At 58.1% G+C, this 24128-nt stretch overlaps 1 protein-coding gene across 1 annotated transcript; it reads left to right on the forward strand.

The window, feature by feature from the left end:
• The first annotated feature begins 6521 nt into the window (after positions 1-6521).
• Positions 6522-23851, forward strand: SPDEF (SAM pointed domain containing ETS transcription factor). The gene is given in 7 exon segments (XM_021684590.2): positions 6522-6874; positions 16939-17018; positions 17020-17404; positions 19514-19711; positions 20938-20985; positions 21098-21244; positions 23191-23851. Coding segments are annotated over 6 exon segments (1008 nt in total). The 5' UTR covers positions 6522-6874; positions 16939-16967; the 3' UTR covers positions 23370-23851.
• Positions 23852-24128: the final 277 nt, after the last annotated feature.

A 24128-nucleotide genomic window follows, 5' to 3' on the forward strand; every position in this document is an offset into this window, starting at 1 on the left:
GTGGGCAGTGACGCGGCCCCTCCATCTCCACCCCCCACGACGGCGGGCCGGGGGTGCACCTGGCACTCTGGCGCGGGCCCGAGGGACACCTGACGCACTGCACCTGAGCGGGGAGGGGCCCGGCGTTGGCTGAGAGCGGGGCATGCTCCAGATCCTGGCCCCACACCTCACCCTGTAGGCTGCTTCCCTCTCTGTGCCTCAGTTCCCTCCCTGAGGTTAAAGTAGGCATGCTCATGAGAGGGCCGTTAAGGAGATTAAATAAATTAACGCTGTACAGGGGCGCCTGGGTGGCTCAGTTGGTTAAGCGACTGCCTTCGGCTCAGGTCATGATCCTGGAGTCCCGGGATCGAGTCCCGCATCGGGCTCCCTGCTCAGCGAGGAGTCTGCTTCTCCCTCTGACCCTCCCCCCTCTCATGCTCTCTCTCTCTCATTCTCTCTCTCAAATAAAAAAAAAAAATCTAAAAAAAAAAATTAACGCTGTACAGCCGTGGGCATGGCAGCTAGGTCACGGTGAGCCCAGGTAAGTGGGGTGGTTGGCAGGGAGGACTCGGGAAATGAAGGGGCGGGGGCTTCGAGGCCCTGAAGTCTGGCTCCATCCACACCGCCTCCCAGGCCTCATCTCCCTCCACTGCTTTCTCTTTCTGTCCCAACCATACCGGCCCCCTGCTGGCTCCACAAGCATACTGAGCACAAGCCCACCTCAGGGCCTTTGCTCAAGCTTTGGGGCCTAGAACGCTTACAGGTAACCGCGGCGCTCATGCCTTTCCCTCCTTCATGTGTTTGCTCAAATCCCACCTTCTCAAGGGGATCCGCCCCAACCACTGAATTTAATGCTGCTCCCAATGCCCCACCCAGCACTCCTGACATCCTTGGCCCTATTTTTCGTGGCGTTTGTCACCTTCTGGAGTACTATATAATGTACTCGTTTATTACTTTTTTTTTTTTAAGATTTTATTTATTTGCGAGAGAGAGAATGAGAGACAGAGAGCATGAGAAGGAGGAGGGTCAGAGGGAGAAGCAGACTCCCTGCTGAGGGGAGGGGCCGATCCCGGGACTCCAAGATCGTGACCCGAGCCGAAGGCAGTCGCTTAACCAATTGAGCCACCCAGGCGCCCCCTCATTTATTACTTTTACTGTTGACTCTGTCTTTCCCCTCTAGAATGTGAACCCGGTGAAACCCGCTGCTGTATCCCAGTGAACCGTGCCTGGCCCGGTGCAGGCCCGGAGGCCACGAATGTGTAGAGTGAATGGATTAATGGGGCAGAGACCAGGCCAAGATCGAGGGTGTCCCTTGGGACACCACCCTGCTCTACCATCACAGGGATGAGCCAGTAGGGAGGATGCCGTGTGTATGTGTGTCTGCCCCCAGAGAGGCCTGCCAGGTTCCTCAGGCTTGGAGGCCACCTCTGGTGAGAGCCCACTCTGGCTCAGTTCACAGGGAAACTCTGGGGCCCCTGAGGGCTGTGCTGGGGCCCTGGGCAGGGATGAGGCCTCCTCTGATGGTATCCCGGGTGTGAATGGGTGATGGGGGTGGGTGTGTGAAGCCACAGGGAAGAGGGCAGTATACAAGCAAGCCTTGGACACGGAAGATTTGCCTGTCTACCCAGCTTCCCCCTAGGGGCCTGGGTCTCTTTCCGAGGGGTCAGTCTGAAGAAGAACAGGAAATGGCATTGGTGAGGAAGCCCAGGGCCTGGGGAAGCACGCCCCAAGCAGGGAAGGCCTCGGGCTCCTGGAACGGAGAGAGTCACGCACCACAGCTGACTGCAGGTAATAGGTGTTTGAGAAACCAGTAATCCCCCAGATGGCTAGCTTTTGGAGGGATGCTGGGGGGCATCGGGGCCCTCTGAGACAGAGACGCCAAGTTGCTGCAGCCACCAGTCCATGAGCTCCTTGAGGACAGACCGTTTCTGGCCATCCTCCCCCCAGTCAGGGCCTGGCATAGAGTAGGTGCCCGAGAAACGCATGCCGGTCTGAACAGAAAAACATGTCATGGCTCAGGGGGGCCCAGCGGCCACCCCTGGACCCAAGTGGCACCCTCCATGTGCCAGTTGGTAGAAATGCCTAGTTATGTAGTCCCTGAGAACACAGCTGCCACCCCAAGCTAGTCCTGGTCCCCTTGTCCACCATTTGGCTGCGGCATGGTATCCTGGAAAGACGCCAACAGACCGGCCTGAATCCTGCCTCTGCTACTTTCTAGCCTTGACTTTGGCGAGATCTAAGGAGGCTCTGTTCCTCAACTGTGGAGGAGAAGGCCAACGGGGCCCTCAGGTGCTGGACTTACTAAGATTAGATGAGCTAGCACACACCACATAGAAGCATGGGTTGGAGGCTGGACTCCTATCCCAGCCCTGCTGTGTGTCCTTGGGTCTGTTCCCTAGCCTCTCTGGTCTTAGGGTCTTCCTCTGTGCCATGAGGACTGCATGGTCTGTGGGGCCCCGCAGACCAGGCTTCCTGCCCATCCGCCCCTGCGGTCCCATCTGGGTGACCAGCACCAGGCTTTTCACACTTCAGCAGGGCAGTCCTCCCCCGAGTTCTCCCCACCTTCTCAGAGCTGGAGCCTGGGACAGAGAGCAGGGCCTTGTGTCAACTGGGCAGGGGCAGCCCCCTCTCTCTGTGGCTGGCATGAAGCCCAGCCTTGACCCTGCCATCACCCCCAAGGCTGCAGCTCCTAGGAGGACCCAAGTGGGACGATGGGGGAACAGAGAGATGGGGACAGGAAGAAAGCTAGGAAGGTGACCAACCAACCGACCAAGACCGACTGCCCTTTCCAAAGTACTCCCAACTCCCATTGTCAGCTGACATTCACTCATCACAGTGCCCTGTCCACAGGGTCAGCACGGCAAGTATTATCTCTACTCCACAGAGGAGGTGAGGGAGGCCCAGAGGGGGCCTGAGCTGGCTCGTCGGCACCCCACCAGTAAATGGGCCCTGCCCCCATTGGGCACTGTCCTCTCGGACGGGTGATAGGTGAGCGGCGGGCAGGAGCGCCCCGGGAGAGGGCTCATAATCTGTGTGCGGGTTCCCGTCCTGCCACAGCTCCAGGGTCCCTGCCCTAGACGAGTTAGAAGCTTAGGGAGAAAAGAACCACTGGGAGACATGAGAGCACAAAGAAATGGGAAATGGGGGGTCTATGAGGGCTGGAGGGAACACGAGAAAGCTTTGTGGAGATGATTGCTCTTGAGATGGGGCTTGAAGGATGGGGAGTAATCCCAAGAAGAAGAAACTCAGCTCATATCCATCTGAACAACAGACAAAGGATGTTACTGGTTCATCCAGATGTTCGCTCAGCAAAGGCTCCTGCTGGGGCTGGTCTTGCGGGCTGTCATAGCATACCTCACTGGGGCCGGGGCTCAGAAACCCCAGTGCAAGAGAGAATATGCCATCGTGGTGGGTCAGAGAAAAGTCCCAGGAAGAAGTGACCTCAGGCCAATGTGAGTGGTGTGCCAGCCCCCAGGTCTGGAGGGTGCCCACAACGGATGGGTGGTATGTGGACGGAGGGAGAAGAAGAGAGGGTACATTTCACCTGATGGGAGCTGGCCAGAGGAGGGTTGAGGAGGAGACCAGCCTGGGGTGGGGGCTGGACTGTGGCCCAGTGGACCCAGTGACCCATGCCAGGAACCTGGGACTTGACCCTGAGGGGACAAGGGATAATAACCGTGTCTTATCAGGCACGGGACAGTCAAAGAAACTCCAAATTTGAGTTTGAGTCTGCTTCCCAGCATGACCTTGGGCAAGACATTTTCAACATTCTGGCCTCAATTTCTTTACCTAAAAATGGGCAGAGTAACATCTACCTAGAGAGGTTGCTATGCGGAGCTAGATGACACACGTCAGACTGGTGACATGTGGTTGGTGGCCAGCAAGGCATCAGGACAGGGTGTCTCGGTTCACTGGACACTTTCACCAATATTATCTCTCTTCCCACAGCAGCTCTGAGAGTTCTCTGGGGATGGGGAGCGGGGGGTTCAGCAGGCTTCAGATACTCGGCCCAGGTCATGAAGCTGGTAGGTGACGGAACCTGGTTGTGCATTTGGGTCAAATCCTGAGCACATAACGTCACAACACTATTCTGGATGGATCAAGGTATTGAGGGGGTGTGTGTCCTCTAGAGTCCCTTCATGGGTTAAGATAGTTTATAATTGGCCCTCCCTTCCCCTGGAACCCAACAGAGTGTCCTGGGTGGGCACCAAATCTGCCTTGAGCCCACCACTGATGTCTCTCCCAGGAGCCTCTTAGCACCTTAGCCCACGTGAGCCCCAGCTGAGCAGATGGAAAGTCCCCTCCTTTGTTCCCTCTTGGAGCTTCCCAGCTTCCAGAGGCACCTACTCTAGGCTTGGGCAGGTCCACCCTCAGCTCAGCTTAGCCTGGTCCATCTATTCAAATCCGCCCATCCCTGGAGAGACCTATGAAGTGTTCCCATGCACCCAGAGCAAGGCTATACCCAGCATTCAAGGGGCAGCCTTCCCAAGGCCAAGGTTTTTCGTGGCATGACCAGGTGCCTTCTCAATGCCACCCAGCAGTGAGATATCATTTCTGGCTATAAGAGTGTACTATCTTCATCTGCTTGTCTATCTTCTTGTCTGTCTCAGCTAGGATCTGACTTGGCTTTGAATATTAAAGACCACACCTAACAAAAGCATAAGGTCTATTTCTCTCATAAAATTCCTGAGACAGGCAGTCCAGAGCCAGTATGGAGGTTTTATGCAGTCCTCGAGACCTGGGCTCGTTCCAGCTCACTGATCCACTAGCTTGTCATCATGGTCCAAGATGGCAATCAGAATTCCAGCCATCACAGCTGCATTCCGGGCAGCAAGATGGAGGCAGGATCAAGAAGAAGGGGGCAAATGACACAAGGCAGTTTACCTTTAAGAAATATTGTTAGAAACCGACACACGACACTTCTACTTGGTCACCACAGTCTGGCTGCAAAGGAGTCAGGATAGTCTTCATTCGAGGTAGCCAAGTTCCCAGTTAAAAATTAGGGGCTTGTTTACTGAGGAAATCGGGAGAATGGTCATTGGGGGTGACTAGCTATCTCTGACACCCCGTCCATTGAAAAAGCACCTCTGGGGGGTACTCCTGTACTTACCCATGTTATAGTACTTAACAGATGATGAATACCTTATCTCCTGGGTGTCCACAGTGCCGAGCACCTAGTAGGTGCTCCCTGAGCACTGGCCAATATTACCACTGCGTTGCAGTGCTGAGAAGGGCATGGGATTCTGAGAGGAAAGCGGCCTGCCAGGCAGGGGGTGGGGTGTGCAGGGCATTCTGGAGGAGGTCCTGCCTGGGACATCAGGGGTCTTTCTTTTTATCGACCCTGGAGGGCTGGGCTGGTAGCCATTTTAGGACTTTGTGTTATCTCTGGCCCACCCTACTTCCACTTTTTCTGGGGACTGACTGTGGAAACGCATCCTCACCAAGGTGCCGGTGACCATAACTGGCAAGCACGGGGCTCTCCCGGGTGAAAGGTCCAACCGGATGTAGGAGAATCTGGGCATCAGTTAAGGTGAGGGGGCTAGTGCTGAAGGCCTTGGAATCTTCCTGCAGCCCTAGAATACTCTCACTGTGGGCAGCCACTCGGTTCCTTGAAGTCAGAAAACAGCAATGAACAGTATCTCAGACGCCCTCATCTGACAGGATGGGGGAAGCAGGGGTTTGTGCCTTTCTGAGGTGATCCAGAGAAAGGAAGAGCCAGGCCCTGCCCTCCGGGGACATCCCTCAACCCGCCTGGCAGGACGGGGAGGAAGCCGAGAGGTCAGCTGTGTGGTCGTCCTGGGACTCATGGAGGTGGAGGAGCCAAGCGTGGGTACCTCATGGCCTCCATCCTTCAGGGACTGTTGGAGAGCTAGCTGTTGCTGGCCGGCCCCGCTCTGGGCCTGGGAGAGTGAGCCACCAGTCCTTCCTGAGCACCGCTGCATCACGGGCCTGCATCCATCACAGCGAGCACGGGCCCTGCACGCAGGGTGGGGGGGCCCCCCGCAAGCCTCAGGTCCTTTTCCACAGGGTTCTCTGAAGTTCCCTCCATCCCTGGCCTGGAGAGCCAGACCGCACCTCCTCCCGGAAGCCCTCTCTGACTTGCCTTGCTGGGTGCTTCCACAGCCCTCCACTAAGGCATGGGTGGCTCTGACTTTCCACTGAGCTTGCTTATCTGTTCCCCAATCTTGGCTCCTCCCTCCTAGTGTCCTGTCCCACGTCCCTCTAGATGTATCCCCTGTGACTTGCCCACACTGTAAGCTCAGTAGCTATGCATCAGCTAATGAACATGAGTAAGTGAATAAACAAATGAATGAGTGAATGAATGAATGGGTTTTCTAGCTGCCAGCGTGTGGATCCCCCATCGAGGAGAGGGAGGCCTGCAAGGGTTAACCAGGAGCCCGCCTGTGGTCTGAGGTAAGCAGGGAGCGTATTTGTTCAGGTAAATAAGGAAGGATTACTTATAATGGGAAATCAGGCCTGGCCAACTCTTCATCTCGAGGCTGCTTGACTTCCTCCAAACACATTCCTGCACTCGGCCCGTGTCCACACTGCCCCTCAGACCTGGCCCCCTGAGCCCACCACAGCCTCTGTGTAAGCCCCGCAAGCTAGGTCTTGCCACCGTACCAACAGGTGGCCCTGGGCTGGGGGCAAAGGGCTCCCTACGGGGCACAGGGCCCCGAGATCTCAGAGGGCCACCCCTGGATGGTGGCCAGGCCCCCAGCGGCCCACCCGAGTACCACCTCTGCCCCCAGCCCTGCTGGCCCCTGGTCCCGCTGCCCCCCGCCCCAGATGCCTGGCTGAGACCCAGCCGTGGCCCGCACTGCCGACGCCTTCTCCTGGGCCCCCGAGGTTGGCGCTGCGGTGGACGACTCCCTGGGCACGAGACAGCTAACGGGTAAGTCTGGTGGGAACCCAGAGCGCCTTGCCATGGGGGCTGCGCCCTCCCAGCTGTGGGGAGGTGGGTGACAGGAGGCAGGATTTGGAGGCATGGATTGCGAGCTCAGAACTGATCTCCCAGGCATTCCTGGCCCTGTGATCCGGGTCCTTCATCCTCAGAAGGGCCCATCCCTCCACAGGCTGCCCACCTGTCTCCCTGGGCTGACCGCAGAGCCCGCGGGAGCCCCCAAGGCCATACCTTGAGCCCTGCCTAGGCAGCCTGAAGGGAGGCCACTCTGCAGGGGCAGAGCCTCAGCCCCCAAGACATGGCCAGTTCTGCTTGGCTAGTAAAACACAGGCAACCTTTCTGCTCCGCCGGCCGCCACTGCTCTGCCAAGGGAAGGGTCTGCTGGGGGCCCGGCCACAGCTGGCGGGGGCTTGCTGGAGCCCGGAGCCTCCAGACCAGGCTCCAGGTTGGAGCAGGGGGGACAGGCCCAGAGCCCAGGGGTTGGGGCAGGGAGTGGTGGGCCCGGGACCCTGGTGGTCTGGGGAGCTGCCGAGCAAAGCACCCGGGTTTGAGCACCCAGGGGAGCCGACGGCCTGGGGGCCCCAGTTGGGTGCACTAGGAGAGAAATGGGAAGTCCTTGAAGACGCTCCTTTCTAAGATTCAACAGATGCCTCCTGTGGGGAGGGGCAGTGCTGGTGGTGATGACAGGGTGGAAAGCTGAAGGGTCTGGCTGTCTGGGGGATCCCCTGAGGCTGGACAAACGTTGTGTGTGCGCATGCATTTGTGTGGGGCTCGGGTGTGTGCGAACCCGTGCGTGGGCATCTACCTGGGTGTGCGTGTTGGGGAGCGGGCAGGCCCACCGAACCAGCCCCGGATCCCCTTACCCACCCAGTGGCCCACACCCAGGCCACAGGCCTCAAGTGGCCTGTCCCCTGTATGACAGGAACAGCCTTTCTCCTTTTCCTTGGCCAACGCTGGGACTAGGCCTCATTTCCTGCCCCCACCTCCCCAATAAACAGCTTCACAGCAACCCCCAATAAAGCTGCATCTCCCCAGCACCAGCTGTTCCCTGAGTAACAAAACAAACAGGCATTGAACCGCTCCCCCCGCCTGAGGTGGCGGATGGGAGGGGCAGGAGATTCCCCAGCCCAGGGTGGGACCCTGCCAGGGCCCAGCCCAGCTGGGGGTGGGGCCGGAGCCGAGGACTCCCCAACGCAGGGTCTCATCACCCCCAACTCACAGAAATGTGGGGGGCGGGAGCATCCTCAGGGCCCCTGGGGAGGTTGAGGTGTGGAGGAGATGCTCTCTCAGCGGGTGAAACCACCCTCCCCTTTGAGAAATGACAATCATTTCCTCTGCTCCAGGCACGATGGGGGGACACAGAGGTAAAAACTCAGTCCCCGCTAGACTTTATTGTGAGTTACCTGTTATAAAATACCAATTATAAAATGTGATACCATTCGATTTTCACAAGGCCTCTCTGAATGAGATGGGAACTCCTCTGTCCACGAAGCCTGAGGGAATAGGGTGGGCACTCAGCAGGTGCTCAATTGATGATCCGAAATTGTGATGCTGGCAATAAGTAGAACAAAACCAGGAGAAGCCATGTTTTACCACTGAGGTCATTGCGAATGTAACATTAATAGCCCTGAAACAGAGGCCCATTTTGTGCTTAAATGACATGGTGCAGCTTGAGTGTAACCTGGGGAAGTCGGTTCAGACTGACCTAGGGACAAAGACGCTCTGGGTGGAGGGCTAGAAGAGATGGATTTAAGGCCCACGGTGTGTGACCTTGGGCAAGTCACTTTTCCTCCCTGCACTTGTAGCTCCTTGTCTGTGTAATGAGAAGTTTAGACAAGGTGGCCTCCTCTGTTTAGAGGAGGCTTCGTGGAAGGGACCCTCTGAGTTGGGTTTTGCAGATTGTATAGGAGTTGGTGGGGGGGCAGGCTAGCCGGCTGGATTTGCCAGCGCTCTAAGATGTGTGCTTTCCCAGCCTTGTCCCCTAGGCTGTCCCCTGGCTCTGGCTCCTCCTAGAGGCCATGGAGGGATGAGTGAGGCCAGCAGCTGCTCTGGACTGGGCTAGAGAGCAGGATGACCTCAGGTAGGGCCCGGCCCCCCTCACCGCCAACCTCAACTCTTCCCCAGACTCCTTCCACCATCACCACCTACTTCTACCTTTGTTCCCCTCATTCTTCACCCCAATACCTTCCCCTCCCCTCTTCCTGCCCCATCCCCTCACCTGCTCCCAGGTGCCTTCCTGAATGTTCAGCCCATCTCAATTCACAAGGAATTTTCATCCACCCTGCCCTTAATCTTCATAACCCCTTAAGGCATGCTCTTGACAGCCCATTTAATAGACAGGATCACTGTCTATTAAAGGAAGCCGAGTCACTTACACCAGTCCCAGAGCTAGAGAGCAAGGAGATGGGGCTCAAACCTGGTCTGGGACCCTCCCCCTGCCTCCACCCCACCCCCATCCCATTCTTCACCCCACCCTGCACCCCCAGCCAAGGGAGCAGCCTGTCAGGTAGAACAACTCTTCCCAAAGCAAACTTTGCACAAGCCGAGTTGCCCTGGGCTCTTCCTGACATTTAATGCTGGGCTCCTTCCCCTGCCTCGTTTGCATGCTCCCAGCTCAGGAGGTGCCCCCTGCCAGATTCTCCTCTCCCACCTTTTGGCAGCTGGGTGGGGCCTCCAGACTGGGGGCGGGTGAGCCTCCTCATCCCTCCTGACCTCTCCTCCCCTGCCAGGGCCCTGAGTGTGACTCTGCTGGGAACCAGACAGACCAGAGCCCACCCAGGACCTTAGCGAGGGACAGTGAGGTCTCTCTGGCCACCACCAGAACTGAGGAGCCCTGCCTCCTCCCTCCAGCTCTGGGATTCAGGAGAGGGGTCTGAGGGTGACTGCCCAGCTAGGGTCTCAGCACCTGGGACTAGTGACATGGGTGGGGGCCTAGGTCTCTCTGCTCTTGGGCAGCCAGATTGTCCCGCCTCGGACTCCCACATCCCCTTCCCGGGCTCTAGGGCAGGAGGACCATGTGTCCCTGCTTACACTTCACAGATGGGGATGGGTCCCAGTAACCCCCTAACTCCCCGCCCATTTAAACCCCCTTTTTGGAGCAATGTCTGTTCTTAACCTCTCAGGACAATTCATTCTGGACTTTGATCCTTTTCTGCAATGTTGGAGTGCCTTCCCTTTGTCCTGAAACACCCCCTCCAAGCCCCAAGGTGTGCTCCCTGGCCCCGTGATTAGGGCTCAAGGCATTTTCTCCCTCAGCCCTGTCAAGATTTTAGAGATTCCCCAGCCCAAGTTTGGGAAGCTGCCTTTCCAACGCTGCGCCTGGCCTGGGGGCAGCTGTCGAGGCACGTGAGACCAGAGAGGAAGGGAACAAGTGTGTGCACACACCTCTGGGAGACTACAAAGTCTGTCCTGCCAAACCCCAGAGACACAGTCATCTTTGGGTCCCTGTGTCACCGACAAGGAGGCTGCGAGGACGAACCACAGTGCCATGGGCAGAAGCCGGGTGCAGCCCTGTGTCCTCGCGCCCCCAGGGGCCTGGCTGCCCACAGCTGCCCAGCCGGGGCGGGAGTGTGGGGACCCCGAGTGAGGGCAAAGGAGCTTGATGGGGTGCCGGGACATGAAATTCATTTACACCAGGCATGTATGTGCTCAATGAGGGGCTGAATGAAGATGTGATTTGGAGTTTCGGTAAAGCCCTGAAAGTCAGGCAAGATTTGAACTTGACAAGGCTGGAAACTGGGGCCGTGGCCTGACCAACCACCCTAGCATCACTGGCTCCAAGCCCCAGACTTGTCTGGGCTGGGGTCCTGGCTGCCTGCGTAAAGTGGGGAGGGGATGCTGCTGGGGTGGGACCCCACCTGGCGGGCGATCTGTGAGGCAGCCTGGCAGGGTCCCTGCTTGGTCAGAAGACGGGACCAAGTCTCTCAGAGGCTCGGGACAGCAGCTCCAGAGGAGGGAGGCAGTGGGAGACACAGCCACGCCCCTTATTCTGCCCAAATGTCCGCAACGAATTATGTTTCTGCTCGCCAGGGGAGTCCTTGGTGTCCACCTCTATTTCTCCACCATCCTCCTTCCAAGCCAGGCTGAGGGGCAAGATGGGAGCATGGATCATAGAATCCAGACAGTGTCTGGGCTAGAAAAGCCCTGAGAACAGAAGAGGGCCCCAGGCGCTGCCCAGGGCCTCACATACAGCGCCAACAGAGCAGAACAGGGACCCACATCTCCAGATGCTGAGGCCTCTGGTTCTTTCCAGGCCACACATCCCCCTCCACCTTTGGAACAAACTCAAATACAGAGGAGAGCTTGGGGCTGAGGTGGGTTCCTGCCCTCCAGGCTGCAGGCCTCCCCACCACCCAGAGCCCCTTTCTAGGGGGCTGGGTCAGCGGGTGGCCTCAGCAGAGGTGATAGGTGTGGGCAGCCGGGGAGACTCTAGGGGCTGAGAGGGGCCAAGTCCCAGCACCACGTGCAGAGAGAAGCGTGCAGTCACCACGGCACCCGTGTCTGTCAGATGGGAGGGCTAGTGGCTTCCCCATGGGATGGCTGCGAGAGCCCCACGAAGCAGTTCACTTAGCTGGCCTTCACCTTGCCTCAGACAGGGTTGCGAGCCATGTCAGCGAGGCTGCGTGTCTGGACGCCAGTGGTACCTGATTCCTAGAGCCTCACCCCCACCCCCTGTTCTCCACACACACCTCCTGGGCCCACTGACTGGCTCCTCAAGCCGAACCTCCCAGAGAGCAGGGTTCCTGGGAAAGTAAAGCCCGTGGCCTGCACGGGCCTGGGATCTGAGGAGGTGGGAGAAAGCCAGGAGGCCTAGAAGAAACCTGCCTCCCCTGCTCTCACGCTGAGCCCGAGAGGCAAGTCCTCCTCCTGCCATCCCCCAGGGACCCACCTCCCTTCTTTCTGCCCTTGGAGACCCCAGGGGCAGCAGGTGCGTGGGGAGGAGCACAATGGGGTGCTTGAGGAAGGCTGGGGCTGCCAGGAGGTGGCAAGCCTGGGACACCTTCCTGGGTAGGAAGGTGGCCTGTCGCATGCAGAGAGGCGGCACTCTGGACAGTGGGGTGGTCAGTAAGGAGGAGGCTGGGTACTTTTCTTGGCTCTAGCTTGTTTGAAGAGCAGTTTCAAAGGGCAAGGGAGCTGGGGTTCCATGGAGGGCAGGAGCATGGCAGGAGAAGTGAGGGGACAGGAGGAGGAGTGGAAGAGTGAGAAGATAGAGGGGAGAGGCTGGATCCCGAGGCGGGGAGGGTTCAGAGAAGCCAAACACGTTGCTCAGGCAGGTCATGGGCACTGGCCCCAGACTCCCTGCGGCCTGGGCAGTCCTGCTTCTCTCCAAGGTGCTGACCGGCTGACTGGGGGGCCGGTCCATGTGCCCCTACCCACCCTGCATGCCTCCTGGTCAGGCCCTAGTCACACCCCCACAGTCCCCTGGCTCCCCAATTAAAGGACGCCCTTGCCTGGAGGGAGAGGGGCTGATGGCCAGGACAGTGGGCAAGCCTGAGTAGGTCTGCCCCACTTGGTGGAGAAAGGTCACCTCAGCTCAGTGGTAGGCACGGTCACCCCCTGCCCCACCCACTCTCCCTCGGTGCTCCTCACACTGGGGTCTGCAGCCAGGGTCCTGGGCTCTGGGCAGACTGAGGTCGGATCTCAGGATTGAGGTAGGGGCTCAAGAACACTTGTCCCACCCACAGTCCCTCGCTGGAGTAAGATCTGAGAGCCGGGACTGAGCAGGATGTGGGAGACAGGCTTGGGCGGAGGAGTTGCAGGGTCACAGACTGGGCAGTGGTAGGAAACAGCTGCTACAAATCTCTGACTCTGGGTCCCTCTGCCCTCTCTCCTTGATCTGCCTTCCCGAGGGAGTGGGAGGGGCTGGGAGAAGGGGCTAATCCGTCCGGCCACTGCCCCACCGATCTGGCCCTGTATCTGGGCCTTGGCCTCCACCAGCTGTTACCAAACTTTCTTTGTCTGGAGTCTGAGCCAGAGCCTCTGGGGCAGAAAGGAGCCAGGACATGCTGAGCCTTATTCCAGACATGTGGTTTAATCCAGAAAAGATCAACTCGAGGTTTGGGAGCTGGAAGCATCACTCAGGAGACGGGCAGCACCTCGGGCCCAACAGAGGCTGGTGGGAGGGCCGGGCCTGCCGTCCTAAGGATGTGGATCTGGCAAACACAGGGCTTGTCCCAGGACCCTAGGCCTATGGGGCCATGGCCTGAGGGTCAGCAGGTCCCCAGTTTGGTCCGAGCTCTGCCGTGACTGTGGGCACATCCTTGCCACTCTCTGAACGTCATTTTCCCCAATGCACACCTGTCTTGTCGGGAGAACGATCACCCACCTGAGAACATAATCATGGCTGAATTGCATGGCACAGTTGGGGAGAACTGGGAAGTCAGAGGAGGAACCTGTTGGGGAGGGCTTCCTGGGGGCGGAGGGCTTCGGGCTGAATTTCGATGAGAGGGAAGGGGCATATTGGGCAGGGGGATGGCAGCACAAGAGAAAACAGCCATGTTGTGTCCACAGCACTGGGGCCAGGGGAGAAATGCCATTGTCATTAGAGCCTGGATATGGTCACCATGTCGATCGATCCCTGGTTCTGGTCCGGACCCTGCCACTGACCAGCAAATGAATCCCTTCCCCATATGTGATCTACAAAATGATCACGTAATGTATGGTCCCTTCCAACTCTGATAATCTGGGCTGGGTAGGAGGTAGGCTCCGAGGTGGGTACCAGTCATTGGAATTGTGCAAGGCAGGCCATAGGGAGCCATGGGAGGTTCTTGAGCCCAGGGGTGCCTGATGAAGGAGTGTTGAAAGGAAATGAGCTTGACAGTGGGGTGGGAATGGACTTTGGAGGATCAAGTGGCCCAATCAGGAGGAGGGCAGGACTCTGGGAAAATGGACCGGCCAGAGCAGAAGCCTCAGAGGGAGTGTGGCACAATGAACAGAGCCTGCATGTGGCCAGCTGGGGACTTCAAGCAAGCTGCATAAGATCTCTGAACCTCACTGTCCACATCTATAACCCGGGACTCTCGAACCCACATCCCCCGGAGTTGTGGGCAGTAAGGGAGATAATGGGCATGAATGCTCGGGGTATAGAAGGTGCTCGCTGAGCAGTTCTCTCTTCCCTCTGAGTCTGACCCCGGAGCCTGGAGGAGACGCTAGAGTTACAGGCTGGGCTCCCTGACCAGTAAACCAAGGTCCCCACAGATCTGGGCTGCTGGGATCAGAGCATTCCCCACCACCTCCCCACTTGCGGACAGTCAGATCTTTCTTCCCACCGCATGGTTAATTATTAACTTATTTTTCACCAGGGAGGTGTCAGGAGCTGGGACCAAGCCTTGGTTGTGAGCAGGTTTCTTGGCATTTAGGTGCAAAGTGAGGGGGGAGCTGGAATGTGCGGTGGGGAGGAGGTGGGAATTCTCTGCCCCTGAAGGAGCCTTGGGCCAGAAGTCCGAAGACCTGGATGCAAATCACTTAGCTCTCTGCACCTTCACTTCCCTGTCCACGGAATAGGAATGAGAATAAGGCCTGGGCTCCCTCTCTCCAGGGAGGGATGGATGCAAGGGGCGCTCACTCAATGTATCAGGGCCGTGTCATCAAGTCCCTGTCCAGCAAATGCTGCCCTGCCCCTTCATCCTCACTGACCCCTCATGCCACGGTGCCCCAAAACACAGCAGCTGCCTCCCATCTGACCTGTGGCTGTGGCCAAGCAAACAGAAGGGCCATGAGGGAAGCAAGTTCTCCTGCTTCTTGGAAAAGCTTCCGTCTTCCTGGCATATGGCCCAGGGTGCTGGCAGAGACTGTCCTAACGTGGCAGGCATGGGAGTTCTGGGGACGTGGATGGGGCGGGAGGCAAGTAGGGGTGATGAGGGAGGGGTGGGGAGCCAAGAGGTGCTCTCCAGGGGTGGGGCCTCCTAGGGGGTAGGGCGTGGGCACAGGCCCGGGTGGGGACCCAGGAGCAGAGCGGGCTGTTGGTGCTGCCTGGGTAAATAATGTTGGGCCCACAGCACACATGTGTGTTTGCACAGAAGGCCTTGAAATGATTCCAGGCCTGCCCTCTGTCCCCCGCAACCTCAGTCCCCCTCCTTCCCTGCTCACCCCACCCCACCCTGACCTTTCCTTCCTTGTCACTTAAAGGAGCCCTTGAAAGGGAGAGTCTAAATCAAAGGGAACACCATGCTCTCTTGCTGGCATTCTCTCCACCACAGGAAACTACACGGCTGCCATGTACAGTTGGGAAGGTTGGGTACTGCACAAGGGAAGGGAGAAGAGGGGGTTGAAATCCCAGTTGGGCTCCATTCACCAAACTGCTATCCAGAGAGAAAATCGCCATGTGCTGAGATATTTGAAGGTGTGGAATGGGCTAGCTGGAGCCCCCAAGAAGCCAGAAGTATCTTCCCAACTGGGCTCTTTAGGGCAAATGCACACCGAGGCTAAGCGGGTCAGTCCCACGGGGTGACTCGTAATGGGCAGGGAGCCCCACTCCCTGTCCCAGCATGGCACAGTAAATGCCCCCAGGAGAGCCTACCAGTCCTTTGATTAAAGCCTCTCCCTCTTACTGGCCGGATGCCTTTAAAGCAGCAATTCTCAAATGTGAACAAGTGTAGAATCACCCCCAAGGCCTGTTGAAATGCACTGCGGGGATTCCCCGAGCTTCTGAATCAGTAGCTCTGAGGCGGGCCTGAGAATTTGCATTTTTACCAAGTTCCCAGGTGCTGCTGCTGGTCCAGGCACCACATTGTGAGAAACACGGCTTTATGAACACACGTTAACTTGCCTTAACAGGTTTATCTGTTCCTTTTCTCCATGCTGATTTTATTGGGGGCATGTATATGTTGATAATCTTCCACCAGGACTTGAGTCCAGGGCCCACAGATCACAGGAACAGCCCAGAAAGCCGAGTGTCTTGGTGTATGTACATCTCCTGAGTCCCTGACTCACCCAAGCTGCCTACTCCAATACGGGGTTCAGAGAGAAAGGGCCCAGAGGCAAAGCAGAGCCTGCATGACTGATGGGGAAAGAGGCCTCTGGCTCTGTGTGTTGAGGCCAAATGGTGCCCCCTGGGGGGCCTTGGGGCAGCGGGAGGAGTGGGTGTCTGAGTCACTGGGGGCCTTTGTCATTCCCCAGAGCATGGGCCTTCTCACCACCCCCCTGATCTCGTCCTCCCCCACTCCCACTCTGCCCCCACACCAGCATCCCCCCTCCCCTTCCCCTCCCCCCTTCCCCTCCCTGCCCCATGCTGGGCCTGTAGTTCTGCGCAGCAAGCGGAAATGAGAGAGGCCCTGGGAGCTGAGAGGGGCTGGGGCAGCATTTTGGGGGAGGATGAGGTGGGATGAGGACCAGAAACCCAGTCCTGAGTGAGTGTGGTATTGTTCAGTGACTACCTCAGCGGTGTTCAGCTGGAAATTTATTCATACCCTCCAGATGACCCTGTCATCTGCCTCCCTGACTTGTAAGGGGATTCTACCCTGTCACACCCCTCACTTGCTCCTTTCTTCCTTCACCTGGAGGTGAAGGTGACGGTGACCTTCTCCCTTCCCTACCCTCTTTAAGGGAAGAATAAAAGAAAACAAGCTCTGCTACAGCAAGAAAGATCGAGGTTAGCTCTCAGAAGGAACTTCCTTCACAGGGCAGTGGACTGGGATCTGGGCATGGGCTGGCCCAGGGACAGAGGCCCGGACATTAAAGACTCCTTGTCCACAGGCCTCAAGTTTGCTCAACTACCAAATGGGTCTAATCGTGCCTTCCATGGTGAGGATTCAGTGAGGTCAAGAACCTCAGAAGGTTGTTTTAAGCACGCCACGTGTGTAAAGATTTGCTGCTTTCAGCCAACCTGGCTTCCTTGGGGAGTGAGGGAGTTGTCCGTTTATACCTCACTGTCTTTCCCAGCCAGAAGCCTATCTGCCCAGCCCTGTCCTAACTGCCCAATGACCCGGAAGCCCCAACTCTCTCCCAGGCCCAGCCACTGCCCACTGAGCCCCTCATCCCCATAACCAGCTTAGTGGCCCCCAGGGGGACGGGGAAGCTGCCAGAACCTGATTCTCCATGCTCTCTTATTTCCGTAGACACAGCCACCAGCCCAAGCGACGGCAGCATGGGCAGCGCCAGCCCTGGCCTGAGCAGCGTGTCCCCCAGCCGCCTCCTGCCGCCCCCCCGACACTGTGCTGCGGACGGGCCTGGAAAAGGTGGCCGCAGGGGCGGTGGGGCCCGAGAGACGGGACTGGAGCCCCAGCCCACCTGCCACGCCTGAGCAGGGCCTGTCTGCCTTCTACCTCTCCTACTTTGACATGCTGTGCTCTGAGGACAGTGGCTGGGCCACCAAGGGCCCCGGGGCCAGCGCTCGGGAGGAACCATCTGAGGAGCCTGAGCAGTGCCCGGTCATCGACAGCCAAGCCCCCGGGGGCAGCCTGGACTTGGCACCGGGTGGGCTGACGCTGGAGGAGCACTCCCTGGAGCAGGTGCAGTCCATGGTGGTGGGCGAGGTGCTTAAGGACATCGAGACGGCCTGTAAGCTGCTCAACATCACTGCAGGTGAGCCCTTCCGCGGGCCCACCTCTGTAAGGTGGGGCACAAGCAGGGCTGAGGTCACGAGCGGGGGCGAGGGTGCTCCCTGCGGCACTCTGGCCACCCCCCGCCCAGCCTCAGCAGCCCCAGGGATGCTGGTGATTCTGCACATACAGTCAGCCCATAGCATGTAGCAGCCGTATGCCTGGGAAGGTTTTGACCCTCTCTGTGCCCTGACTACTGCAGGCAGTGAATCCGAGCTACACACCATCCGGCCCACGACCTCCCCTTGGACTCACCTCCACGCTCCCCTCATTTACTCGGCTCCAGCCACACCTGCTCATCGCTGCTCCCGCGACACTCATACCTCAGGACCTTTGCATCTCCTGGTCTCTTGATCTAAAATGCTCTTCCCCCAAATCTTTACTTGGCTCACCCCTCGCCTCCTTCAGATCTTGACTCAAATGGCACTGTTTTGATGTTTTTTCCCTGACGCCTCTATTGAAATTACTGTCCATACCCCCACCTCTTACTCCTCCTCCCTGCTTTCTTTCTCGCATCGCAGGTACTGACACCCTGTGTATTTTATTGATTTATCATATTTGCTGTATCTCCCCCGCTGGAATGTACACACCCCAAGGGCAGGGATTTCCGCTTGCTGTGTTCACTGTTACATCCCCAGTTCCTAGGATGGCACCTTGTACATAGTAGATGCTCAATAAACAGTAACTTCTTAATATGCCAGGCCCTGTTCTAGCACAGGGGAATTGAGTGGTGAACGCCACACAAAAGCCCCTTTCTTCATGAAGCTGACATTACAGTGAGGGAAACGGATCAGAGATACGTAGGTAAGTGTGTCACTGGTCCGGTGGTGATGGGGGCTCTGATGAGGAGGGGGCATTAGGAGTCTAGGCACCTGTGTGTCTGCCAGGAGCTGGAAAGTGTGGTTATGGCACGGCCGCTGTGGGCTGAGAGGCTGCCAGGCCTCCTGTTCCCGCATCGTCTCTCCAGCTTTGGGCGGGCCTGACGCATCTCCTTGGATGCTGGGTCCTGGCATTTGAGCATCTCAGTCTCGTGCTGCTTTCACACAAAAAGTCTTCAGGCATCCGTCAGGCCCAGCCCCTCCTCCTTGGAGTCGCCGAGGCCCCACGCCTCCCCGCAACCATCCCAGCTGGTGTGCCCCTGCTCCCCAGCCCAGGCAGGTCTGCCCTGCCCCAGTCCTGCAGTTACCCAATGCCCCTGCCAGTCCCCACCCCTGGACGTGTTCCCATGGTGCCTCCTCTCCCACACCGGGCCAGGGAGGGGCCTGCCCTCTGAACAATGGGAACAGAAACAAATTGCTTTGACCCTGGAAAGGAAAATGGGTTTATTAAATGGGGGCAGCCCAGCCTGCAGGTCACCCAGCTGGGGCACCAGCTTAGACCACAGCGTTCACTTGGAGGCCCCGTTGTGACCATGCCCATCAGCCTGGCCTCCCCCCTTGTGCCCTGCCAGGCTCAGCCCAGAGCAGCTCCCCAGGGGGACATCCAGTGACGTCCAGTGACTCTCTTCCTGACCTCTGAGGCCTATAGCTGCCCCCTGATCGCTCGATTCCCTGCCATTCATTCATTCGTGCAGATGCACTGAGCAGCCCTTTGTTGGGTGTTGGACAAGGGGCTAGAACGCTCTATGCCTCAGTTTCCTCATCTGTAAAACATGGTGCGGGCTGGGGTTGTAGGGCTCCTCTTTAGTTGTATTGTTTTTTTTCTGGTTCCTTGAAGGGAACCCTTGAAGGGTTTGGGGACGGCAAGAGTCAGCTGAGAGAGAAGCTCGGGTGTCTGGTTTAATGTCACTCTCTCCTCCAGGGCTGGGGCCTCCTGAAAGGCCCCTTGGAGGGACTGGAGGGGTCGGGGGACCTGAGATCCGGGTGAGGTGGGGGGTGTGGAGGCCCCAGGCTACCTTGCCAAGTTTGTTTCTAGGGCCCTGGCTCCTCCCTCACACCCCCCTCTTATCTCGGGTGCCCCCTCCGCAGAGCCCCTCAGGCCCTGTCTGGCCTGGCCTGTTCTCACCCAGCCAGGTCCCGGCCACAAGCTGCTTCCAGTTCCCAGGGGCACCCCACAAGAGGCCCGTGGAACTGAGGGAGTGTCTCTTGCCCAGACCCCGTGGACTGGAGCCCTGGCAACGTGCAGAAGTGGCTCCTGTGGACAGAGCACCAGTACCGGCTGCCGCCCGTGGGCAAAGCCTTCCAGGAGCTGGGGGGCAGGGAGCTGTGCGCCATGTCGGAGGAACAGTTCCGGCAGCGCTCCCCTCTGGGTGGCGACGTGCTGCATGCGCACCTGGACATCTGGAAATCAGGTGGGGCATGGCCTGGGAGAGCAGCACCTTCCAAGCTCCAGGCCCGGGACACTGAGGGCGGTGGGCAGTCGGACCAGGACACCAGGCAGGCTTGTTCTGTCCTGGGCCGGCAGCTGCTTGCTCCCAGTCTGGGCTCTGTTCTAAATCTCAGCCCCACGGGATCCTGGGAGAACTCGCCAGCGCCAGCCCACTCCCAGCCCCGGTCAAGCCCACAGAACTTAGGGCAGGGCATAGGGGAAGTTAAAATGTAGGAGTTCCACTGTGGGGACGCGGCCAGCACAGCTGATGGCAACCGTGGGTACTATGAGGTCCTCCTTTGTCCTTTTTTTTATTTCATTTGTTTGTTTTGTGTTGTTTCTCATTAAAGAAGTAATGAGGTAATACATGTGCATGATTTCCAAAAAGACCATAGTGAGGGGGCGCCTGGGTGGCTGAGTCGGTTAAGCATCTGCCTTCGGCTCAGGTCATGATCCCAGCGTCTTGGGATCAAGCCCCGCATCGGGCTCCCTGCTCCATGAGGAGCGGGCTTCTCCCTCTCCCTCTGCCTGCCACTCCCCCTGCTTGTGCTCTCTCTGTCAAATAAATAAATAAAATATTTTAAAAGACCATAGTGAAAAATAGTACCATGAAAAGTAATTTCCCCACTCAGTCCTGACCCCCAGTCCGCCTCCCCAGAGGCAACCACAGTTACCAGTTTCTTGGGCACGTTGCTGGGGAGAGTCTATGCACACAGCAAGCAAATATACATGTGTGGTTTTCACCCCTTTTAACATGAATAGCACCGGAGTTTCACACTGTTCTGCTCTTGGTGTATCTTGGATCTTGTTCCCCCTTCAGCATCTCTACAGCCGCCCTATTGCTAATGGCTGTGTGCCAACCCCTTAACGTGTAAATCGTTTAAATCGTCTCCCATCCCACTGTGTGCCCCACGGGCTTTGGAAGAGGCAGTGCTTGCTCCGTGAGTCAAGGCCCCTGTCCTTAGGCACGGGACCCACTCGTATGACCAGTAGGGACCAGTGTCCCGCCCCAGCCCAGTGGCAGGCAAGGGTAGGAGCAGCCCATGCCCGGCTAAGAGCCAGGTGGTGATGGGGGCAGAAGCTGGCTGCCTCCATGCCCCCTTGCTTGGCCACAGGGGCAGTTTCTGTGGCCCCACAGTCCCACCCAAACCCCCTCCTCCACCCTTGGGGTCTGCCCTGGGTCTCCAGCCTTCTCTCCCTGCCCTGCAGCGGCCTGGATGAAAGAGAGGACTTCCCCCGGGACCGTCCACTATTGCGGTGAGCCAGGGCAGGCAGGGAGGGGCCAGGGGCCTGGGGGCCGGGTTTGAGGGATGGCTGCCCCTGAAGCAGGGGGCCCCCCCACTCACTGCCACCCTCCCCGGCTGCCCAGCCTCCACCAGCGAGGACAGCTGGACCGACAGCGAGGTGGACTCATCCTGCTCCGGGCAGCCCATCCACCTGTGGCAGTTCCTCAAGGAGCTGCTGCTCAAACCCCACAGCTACGGCCGCTTCATCCGGTGGCTCAACAAGGAGAAGGGTGAGCAGGGGGGCGGGGGGCTGTGGGGGGCCACGAGGGGAACAGGCCTCACGGGGGGCTGGCGGGGGCCCTGCTGGCCTCCAGCAGGTGCCAGGCACAGGGGAAGGCTGGGGGATGGGCAGAGGGGAGCCGCCCCCACCTTTGCCCTGAATGCCAGACACCGGGTCATCACTGGCCTGGCCGGGGGTCTGTGTACGCTCGTGTCCGCATCTGCCTCCCGGCTGAGCTCTGTCTTATTTAGGACACCCGGCTCCACACAGTGCCCAGGACATACTAAGGGCTTCAAACTGGGCTGAGAATTGGACACAGTCTTTGCCTGCAACACATTGTAGCTTCACCAGGGAGACCGCTGGGGTCCAGTGAGAAACCTCATTCGAGCCACATAGGCAGTATTAGACTTCCCAGTAACCACATTATAAAAATGTTTAAGCAGGTGAATTTAATTTTAATAATACTTTTCTTTAATCTAATATTATAACTTATTAAAATTTCAACATATAATCAATATAAAATTATTAATGAGATATTCTTACTAAGTCTTCAAAATCTGGTGTGTACTTTACACTCACAGCCCATCTCAATTCGGATTTGCCAGATTTCAAGTGCTCAAGGCCACATGTGGCGAGTGGTTACCTCACTGGACAGGACTAGATGGTGTGTGTGTGTGTGTGTGTGTGTGTGTGTGTTGGAAAACACTCAGAATCAAGAAACCTGGGTTTTAGGCCCCATCCTGTCATCTGTAGCTATGGGTACCGGGACCTCAGTCTTCTTATCTATAAAATGGACTGGATCCATTCATCCAACAATCCTTCATTGAGTACCTCTGTCCACACTTGCCCAGGAAACATTTACAGAGAATTAGTGTCCCAATGGTCTAGGGAGGATTCAGCTGCACCCCATCCTTGAGGGACCTGCAGTGTTATGGGAGAGCTAGCAGTGAAAGGAGCTGGCCTACAGAGCATGTCGGGGCTGCGACGGGGCGGTGGGGGCAGCTGAGTCTTGGTCCAGGAGGACTTCGCAGGGGCGGTGACTTGGGCTGAATGGGAAGGATGAGCGGGGCTAGAGGGAGTGGAGCGAAGTTCCTGCATAAGGGGCTGTAAGCCTCGTGTATATTTGAGACTTAATGCGAGCTGGTCCTCAGGGAGATGGTTCCATGGTAGACTTCGAGGGAAAAGAGATCAGGGAGGGCACGGTGATCTGGGAAGGCTTCCTGGAGAGGGTGTGCTGGCCTGGGTTTGCCAGGAGAACTGGGGTGTTAACAGTGTAATAGTTCCTCGCAAGGGGCAGCTCCTTCAGGCTCCGCTGTAAGCTCTCTGTCACCACTCAACAAATGGTAGTCGCCACCACCCCCTCCACCGATCAGAGAAAGGGGCCTCAGACAGCTTCCAAAGGTAGAATATGGCAGAGCCAGGCTTCAAACCCAGGTCAACCTGGCTCCAAATCCTCTTTCCACCCCCTGCTCTGAATGGATCCTACCAGAAAGGGCTGTGCTGGCTTAATGTCTGAGGCCTGCAAAGAGCTCTTTCAGGCTTGGCATCAGCCGGGGAAGGCGGCGGGGGTGGGGGTGGGGACGACCTTGACGGGTGGGCCGTGGGCACAGTGCAGAGCCCGGCAGGGCTTCTGGGTCCGGTGGGCCAACCCCGCGGCAGGACCAGAGGCTAGCTGGGGCCAGGCCCACTAACGGGCACGGGCTCAGCCTTGGTGACTCCAGGGTAGCTTTGCCATTTTGTTGGGCCCCGTGACGCACTCTGCATGGATGCCTTTGACCCTCAGCACAACCTTGGGACTAGGTCTTATGCGCCCCCCCAGTCTGGTACTTGCTCCCTGCTGACATTGGCCCCCTTGGCCTTTTGAGTCTGACCTGTTGGTTTTGGTCTTTTGCCCTCCTGACACCGCCCCCCCGACCTTGCACCGCTGGCTCTCTCTGTCCGCCCCACCCCCCCCAGGCATCTTCAAAATCGAGGACTCCGCCCAGGTGGCCCGGCTGTGGGGCATCCGCAAGAACCGGCCCGCCATGAACTACGACAAGCTGAGCCGCTCCATCCGCCAGTATTACAAGAAGGGCATCATCCGGAAGCCGGACATCTCCCAGCGCCTCGTCTACCAGTTTGTGCACCCCATCTGAGGGCTGCAGGCCGGGCCCTAGGCCTGAAACTCGCCCTCGTTCACCCTCCCTCCTGCCCGCCCCGACCTCTGCCAGAGCCTGAGCCGAGGGAGAGGGCACTCGGCTGGCATCAGAGTCCAAGGTCAGGGAGCAGGCAGCCCACGGCTCCCCGGGATCTAAGTGAGCTCTCTGGGGCCCAAGGGTCCCCAGGGTGGGGGTGCTTCCTCCTCGGGCCTGACGGCTCACGTGCCCGGTCCACTGGAGGACGGAAGGAGCCAGGGCTGTCCTCAGTGTTCACGGCTCCCCAGGGAAGGCCGTCCCTCCACCCCAGCCCCTGACCCCAGAATTTCCAGAGCAGAGTCAGCCGAATGGCAGTAACTTAGCCAAGGCCACTCGCAGTCCGTGCTCCCTGCCACCCATTCTGCACCATGCTTGGCGTGGTGCTGGGAGACGTCCGCACCCCTGATTGGGGAGCCAGGGGTGCTCCTGGGAATGGGTAATAAAGATATTAGAGAACCAGCACAACCCCAGTGCCTGCGCAGCAAGTGAGTGGCACATCCCTGAGGCCACCAATGCTCAGAGTGGTTGTGGTCACAGTGGCCTTGGGGGGGTTGTTAAAGGAGGCTTCCTGGGGGAGGCAGCATTGAGCTGAGCCCACAAGGAAAGGATCATTGATTGGTAGAAGCTGTGGGAGAGAGGCAGTGAGCCATCAAGGCCAAGGAGGGGCTGGAATGGCCCTCATCCTCTCCCTGCTCCCAGGTGGGGGCTGAAAGGGAGGAG

The sequence above is a fragment of the Neomonachus schauinslandi genome, chromosome 8 (genome assembly GCF_002201575.2).
Source record: "Neomonachus schauinslandi chromosome 8, ASM220157v2, whole genome shotgun sequence".
Taxonomy (NCBI): Eukaryota; Metazoa; Chordata; class Mammalia; order Carnivora; family Phocidae; genus Neomonachus; species Neomonachus schauinslandi.